We start from the raw sequence: 7,791 nt of genomic DNA on the forward strand, positions 1-7,791 counted from the left end.
GACAACAGAGGATGAGATGGTTGGATTAGCATCACTGATTCAATGGTCACATTTTTGAGCAAATTCTGGGAGATGGTGAAGGACAGGGAAGTCTGGCATGCTGCAGTCCATAGAGTCCATAGGGTCTCAAAGAATTGGACATGAGTTAATGACTGAAAAACAACAACCAAAGGTAAAGTCATAACTTTTAAACGGTTTTTTACCATCATTGAAGATGTAGCTGAATGGCATTTTAGAAGTTTAGAAGCAAAGAAGACTTATGTCCTTTTTGCCATAACTTTCCTCATTGCCCCTTTAACATCCCTATTCCTCAGGCTATATATTAGGGGGTTCAGCATGGGTGTCAGAGCCCCATAAAACACTGAGATAAATTTGTCTTGATCCGAGGATAGCTTGGACTGTGGTTTCATATACATGGAAATGGCTGCCCCATAGAAGATTACCACCACAGTCAAATGAGAAGCACAGGTAGAAAAGGCCTTGAGCCTACCCTGGGCTGAGTGAGTCCTTAGGACAGCAGTGGCAATTCGGACATAGGAGAGGAGAACAAACCCAAAGGGTAGGAGAAGGGTAAAAATGCCTGTGATGAAGATCAGAAGCTCATTGAGGCTGGTATCAGAACAGGCCAGCTTAAGTAGGGAGAGAATCTCACAGACAAAATGGTTGATGACATTCGCCCCACAGAAGTGAAGCCTCAAGGATAAGATGAGCATGGCAGTGAGCACAAGAGATGCCCCCCATGAGGTAGCAGCCAGCCAGACACACACTGAGCCATTCATGACCACGGAATAGCGCAGGGGATTGCCAATAGCAACCACACGATCATAGGCCATGACAGCCAGTAGGAGGCACTCTGCTGTACCCAAGGCCAAGGAGACACTTATTTGGCTCAAACATCGTGGGTAAGAAAGGTAAGGATGAGCAGAGAAGCAATGCACCAAAGCCTGGGGCATGGAGACTGTTCCATAGCAAAGGTCTAAGAAAGACAGGTTACTAAGGAAGAAATACATTGGAGTGTGGAGGTGAGGGTCAGTGTGGATAAGAAAGATGATAAATCCATTCCCCAATAATGTGCTGAGGTAAGTGATCAGCACCAATGTGAAAAATGTGACTCTCCACTCAGGATAGTTAGATATTCCAATAAGGAGAAATTCGAATACTGCTGTGGCATTATCCATGGCCATCCTTTCCACTTTCCACTATTCATTGAATGGGTGCCAATGTAGTTGCCTAGTTTTACCTGAGAGAATGGGAATAAACATGGAAGGATTGTATAAGAAAGTTGGAAATAATTAGGGTGTAAAGGATCATTCTCTTTGTCCTCCTCAAGAGATATAAGAATACAAATGAGATATCTTTAATGCGAACAGAGGCAAAACTAAAAATCTACTCCCTCCCCTGGAAAACAGCCGATTCCCCATCCTTTTGAAATGGTTACATGAAAAGTTCTCCAACCCATTTTGCCAGATGCCTTTTTGTTTCAGTTTTTTTCCAAGTAAGAAGAGAGGAAAAGGAGGGCATCTTTCTGCTTCTCTCGCTTGTTCACTTTCTAAGACAAATCTGATTCATAAAAATGGTTGAACATCTGTCAGCTTGAGTTACTTACCTCCACCAAGAGGGTACCTTCTGACAGTCTTAGCTAAAATATTGCCTATTCTTGTGTCTCTCACTCCTAGACTGTTCATACCTCCATTCTCCCATTTTGCTAGTATCTACTACGGTGCTTGTCATAGAGTCCTGCTGAGTATTTCTTTGGTCTGAAGTGATATTCTGTAAATACGGTTTATCATGGAACCCTTGAGGTCTGTGAAAACCCTCTGCTAATGTCCATGGTTGGAGTTACATTTCCAGCTCCTCTGGTGTTTTCCATGTTGTGATTGCAGGGCCCCAGTTAAGAATGTGACAAGCTAATATGATGTTTCTAAAAGTTTGAGTGGTAAGAAGTGAGCAGCCTACCTGAAAAAGCACCCTCTTCTCACCTTCATCACTCTCTTTCCCCTCATGCTGCTTAATGTTTCTTATAGCACATTCCAATATTTGAAACTGCATTAATGATTTGTTTAGTACTTAATTACTTGTCTGCCACGCAAATGTAAATTGATTGAGGACAGAACCTTGTCTATTTTTTTTTTACTGGCTTATCCTTGGTACCTAGGACAGTGCTTGGGGCATCATAAGTAACTGATAGATATGGAATGAATAGATGAATGTATAAAGTCCTGGGAGGTCACACATATTATTCAGAATCAAACTGTTCCTCTTGGCACCTGCACCACCATTCTTTATTCCAAGTCATTGTCATTACTCACCTGAATTTTGCCAACAGCTTCCTCACTGGTTTCCCTCTTTCTGGCTTTGCCCCCATTCACTTCAAATGATTCAGTTAAATTGTAAGTTGGATCTGATTACTCTTCCATTAAGAAATTTCTATAGCTTTTTATTTCAACCTAATTTAGCACCAAGCTCCTACTATGAGCTATCAGGTACTACATGGTTTGCTTTCCCTTTACCTCTCGGCCCCCAGGGCCTACTATTCTTTTCCTTGCTTGCTTTCCTCTAGTCACACTGGCCTTCTCATTGTTCCTTAAACACCATGGCTCATCCCTTTCTCAGAGCCTTTGATCTCTCTGATCTTGCTACTCCATATTTCTGAAACCAAGATCCTTGTATGGCTTACTTTCCCACTCCTCTCAAGTCTTTACTCACAATGCATCTTTTTGGTCAGTTTTTCTTTGGCCACCCTGTGTAAAAGCTTTACATCTCACCCCTGGCATTTTATGTCCCCCTTTTCTACATGATTGTCCTCTTTAGAATTATTACTTCTAGCACATTATATATTTTATCTATTAATTATGTTTTTAATTATCTCTCTCAACTAGAATATACACTCGATGAAGTTGCTGCTGCATGCCCAAAACCTAGAATAGTGCCTGGTACATGGAAGGTTCTTAAGGATTATCTGCTGAATGAATGTGTGAATGCAACTCTTTAGCTGTTCCACACTAAAAGACAGGCTCTCTTTCCATCTGCCCCTTCCCTAGATAATGCTGTTTATATGCCAAGCACCCCCTAATGTATACGTGCTCCTTCATGACAGCAACTTTCCCTCTCTTCTATCCATTCCTTGAAGCTTCTGCTACTCACTGGCTATTTCTCTGGATAAGTTTCTTCCCTTCACTGGCTGAGATTGTTATTTGCAATCTAGTTAAACTAAGTGATCTCTAAGAGTCCTTCTAGCTCTAACTTGCTAGGATTCTCTGATTTCCCTCAATTAAAGTGAAAACAAAACAAAACTCAACACTCCTCAGAATAGGAAGAATCTGCTACATTTTCCTCCACTGTTGGAGAAGCATGTGGGCTACAGAAAGGGTTTACTAAGGGATGGAATTTCTCTAACCATCTTTGAAATGGGAGACTCACTTGTCTTTAGAAGTCTTTAGCAAAGAAGATTCTATAAATCTCCCACTTCTCTGTCCTGGAGTCCACATAATCTATCCCTGTGTCTAGTTCTCCACTTGTTCAGCCTCCCAGATAGGCTAAGTACACAAGCATGGTACATTCATGGGAGTGAAAGTGCATGCCACTTGTGAAGTGGTAAACACATGTAAGGGTTAGGGAGAATAGTAACTTGCCTTCATAGGAGTGCGCTCATAGCTTGAGAAATCTAATGCTGATTTTGTCTTCATTTATCATGGTACTCTGAGAAAGAGGTTTCCCTTGGATTGCTTCTTCCTTCCCAAGCTAAAATTGAAATAGTCATTTCCACAGGGGAAAATGCAGAAAGATTAGAGTCACATGACTATACGAAACAATGCCCTGAAGCCTGTTATATTTTAAGTTAGTACACTCATACTTCCTGGAGAAGGAAATGGCAACCCACTCCAGTATTCTTGCCTTGAGAATCCTATGGACAGAGGAGTCCATGGGGTTGCATAGAGTCGGACATGACTGAGTGACTAACACACACACACTCATACTTGAAATTCGAGTGGTTTGTGTTTAACTCTCAATTATCTATATATGGGCCATTCATAGTAGAATATCTAGAAAGATGGTGGACAAGCTGCAGATGGGAGGATAAAGTGGTTTTGCATAGATATAGACTGCTGATTATTATGCCATTTAAAATTTTCTGTTGCTCCTAGAATGCTATAAAACACACTGATTTTGTTGTTGAATATTAAATATTGATCAAATGCTTTCTCTCCTTATATAAACCTATCATTCTTAATGACCTGAAAGATGTGTTTTGTTTCTCCAGTATTGAGGTTGGGTTTATAGAGTCTAGGGCTTCCCTGGTGGCTTAGAAAGTAAAGAGCCTGCCTGCAGTGTGGGAGACCCAGGTTCGATCCCTGGGTTGGGAAGCTCCCCTTGAGAAGGAAATGGCACCCCACTCCAGTACTCTTGCCTGGAAAATCCCATAGACGGAGGAGCTTGGCAGGCTACAGTCCATGGGGCCGCAGAGTCGGACATGACTGAGCGACTTCACTTTCTTTTCACTTTTTATAGAGTCTATCCCTTAGTCTTTCCTGAACCTAACTAAAAAAACTGATGAGCCGTTTGACTAAAACTTGGTGCTCAGTCTATGTGGATGTGGGAAGATTTGTTTTGAATGGTGTTAAGCTTGCTGACAGAAACTGGGATCAAACCTATGAACTTGCCTTCATTAGTACTGTGTTTGGACCTATGGAACTAGAATTGATGACAACTTCCATTTCACACTCAAAGGCTTCTCAGCATCTAAATCAAGGGAACTATTTTTCATTTAGTGTGGGCCCTGCTCTCCAAAGACAGTGCTGATTGTCTTATCCTAAAATTATCATTAAAGAAGAATGTTTCCCATCTTAGTCTTGCTGCCTGCAATTATTTATATAGCCTAACTTTTCTTTCAACTAATAGCTGCCGTTTGCCTCCCTGGAGGTTGCCCATGTCTGATAAATGATTAGAGATTTAAAAAAAAAAAGTAGGAGGGGGAATGAAAGAAACTGGAGTCTTTTCCTGATATTGACTCACCATTGGAGGTTCCTCTCAAGTACCAGTAGATGGAACAAAATGAGACTGCCGAAAATATCAATTTTCTAACAGTTATCAGGTTTGGAACACTGACAATCTCCCTGAAAACTCTCCTGATGAGACTTCAAAAGCCTTTCCAGCTTCTCAAACTCCCAAATGCCTGGAAACCTGAAGAAAAAAAGATTAAAAAAAAAATTAGGTCAAGTTACAATTGCCAAATCTTTTATGTACAGCCCTTGTTGATGGTATTATATTATTTAATTTCTTAGACAAACATTTCTTTCACTGACCTTTGACTCACATACATCGTTGTTCTATCTTTCCTAGAAAAGTTATAACATAAGGAGGATTGAGGTCTTTCAAATACTTTGCATCAAAATCCTTAGGTTATTTCAATTTTAGAACTGCTAGATTAGACACCTTTTGCCTCTTGGCAATATTTATCTATCTATTATCTTATCTTGATGAAATGGAACACAATTAAACCAAATCGTCACTTTAAAAAGATGGAAATGATAATAAACCATGTTGTGTCCAGGGCTTTAAAGTAAATTGAGTGATTTCAAGGAAGTGTCCTGGGCTCTGTGAATACCTTACCCAGTTTCCTACTACCTATTTTCAGTGTCAGAATGTGAACGTATACAATATGAAGACTCCAAGGTCCTGAGCATTCCTCAGTCAGCAAAAAGATCTAATGACAGTTACTCTACCCACTAAAGCGTTTCAAAAGCATTCAACTGGAGTTGAAGCCCACCATTTGGTTACCCCTCACTTGTCAGAAAACAACAAACAGAACCTGCCTTACAATGAGCAGTTTGGTTTTTAGAAATTGTGCCATTCTTCCCCTTCTCTTGATCTAGGCTCAGAATCCATCGCTATATGTTTACCTGGAAGCCGTCACCAGAGGTTCTATCTCTGGGAACATACTTTGCTCTGAACTAAATCTATATATCCTACTTTCTCAGCCTACTCATGATGTCTGGGGTCCAGTTCTCTTCCAGATTCAATTCCAAATGCAAGGAGAAAGTTGATCAGCTGCTCAGTAACTTAAATAACTTGAAGTTGCAAAGTGCTACCAGACCATTTATCTCACGAGTACAGTTCAGTTTCTGGTCCAGAAAGAAATAATTAACTTGTGAGAGCTTCAGGGACCTCATCCCAAACAGGCAATTAAATTTTGCCAAACCAGAGCTGTTTGAAAAAAAAAAAGTGATATTTTGTGTAGGGAAAACAAATAGAGAAAGAGAAAGGAGACTTTTGGGACCATGAGACATTTGTATACCACTATTGGGCTTTACAGAGAACTAATTCTTTTTTTATTTTGGTCCATAGTCTCTTCACATTCTTTCTGTATTAAATTGGTGCCATGACAGAGCCTGCAGCTGGTAGAGAAATGTCTATCGGGGTATGGCTGGGATAGACAGTGCACAATGGCAAGTGTGTGTGGTATTGATTCCCATGTTGAAATAGCCCTTAGGTTTGCCTTTCCATTCCCACTTCCACCACCCCAGCCTGCTCCAACAGCTTCTGTGGGAGCTTTTTTCCAACTGTATCAAGTCTGTATTCCTTCATGTGACATGCAAGGTTGACTATGATAGTTCCCTATCTATCATTTAGCATTCATTTGTTCAGGCATTTACACATTACTGTATTTATTCTACAAATAATGACTACCCACCATGTGTCAGGCAATGGACTTTGCATTGAGGATACAATGGAGCAAAAAAAAAAAAAAATCCAGACAGAGGTCCCACTTTCATGGAGGGAAAACGGACATTAACTGAGCAATCAAGAATATAAATTTGCACCTGTGATAAGTGTTACACAGACAAACTACACGGTGATATTTGTTATTGATTCTCACAACCACCTCTGTCTCCCACGACTTCTCAACAATTTCTCTCCAGTTGAGTCAGGATACTTTCTTCATTGCTCTATGAAAGCTCACCCCTACTCCTTCTGTACCAACAGTCCTGATGGTCTACCAACTTCAAGAGCAAAATACTACCTAATCCATTTCTCAACATTCAGCCTAGTTTTTTGGCTCTTTTGTTATATGTTTGTCTATGTTATTGGATTCTTCAGCTATATCATTGGTAACCTGAGGACAAAATATTCTTTTTTCACTCCTGTAACACTTTTTATGGTAGTAGCAGTAGATAATAGGGTAGTAGGAAGCCGTCTGAGGTAGTAGTTATGACTGTGTAGTCAGAGGCTTACTAACTATGTGACTTTGTTCAAGTAATTCAAATTATCTGAGCTTAATTTTCCTTTTCATAGGAAATAAGTAAATACATGGAAAATGCTTAGAATAGTGCCTGGCACATGGAAAGTTTCAATAAATATTACCATTATCAGCTCTTACTGCTTCTCCAAATGCATTCACATAAATTGGTTCTTTTATTTTATAAATGAGAAAATTGTGCCCTAAAGCAATGAAGTGAATTGTCTAAAGGTCACACAATTAATTAAAGACAGAGATGGAGTGAAAACTCAGGGTTTATTACTTCCAGATCACTGACTTTTAAGAAATTATCTATATGGTACTTTACTTGATGCTTTCTTTAAGGACAAAGGTCTCATATCTGGTACTGAGTAAGATTTTATCCAGGTCCTTGGGTAACCCAGAATGCCATATTTTTACCACTTTATTAAGGCATCGATCTTTAGCCGAAACTTGTTTCTCTGTCAATTAGTAAACAGTAATATTTAGGATTCTTTACTGTCTGAGCCACGACACTGCTAGAGGTAAAGAACCTGCCTGCCAGTGCAGGAGAT

The 7,791-nt window shown here is 40.0% G+C and overlaps 1 protein-coding gene across 1 annotated transcript; it reads right to left on the reverse strand.

Annotated features, from left to right (window-relative positions):
- Positions 1-257: 257 nt before the first annotated feature.
- On the reverse strand, positions 258-1,184 carry LOC145535877 (olfactory receptor 13H1). The gene has a single exon (XM_081564224.1). The coding sequence runs from the start codon at positions 1,182-1,184 to the stop codon at positions 258-260; it is 927 nt and encodes a 308-aa protein (XP_081420350.1).
- Between the last annotated feature and the right edge of the window lie 6,607 nt (positions 1,185-7,791).

Source organism: Giraffa tippelskirchi, chromosome X (assembly GCF_054371585.1).
Source record: "Giraffa tippelskirchi isolate mGirTip1 chromosome X, T2T-mGirTip1v1.2.pri, whole genome shotgun sequence".
Classification (NCBI taxonomy): domain Eukaryota; kingdom Metazoa; phylum Chordata; class Mammalia; order Artiodactyla; family Giraffidae; genus Giraffa; species Giraffa tippelskirchi.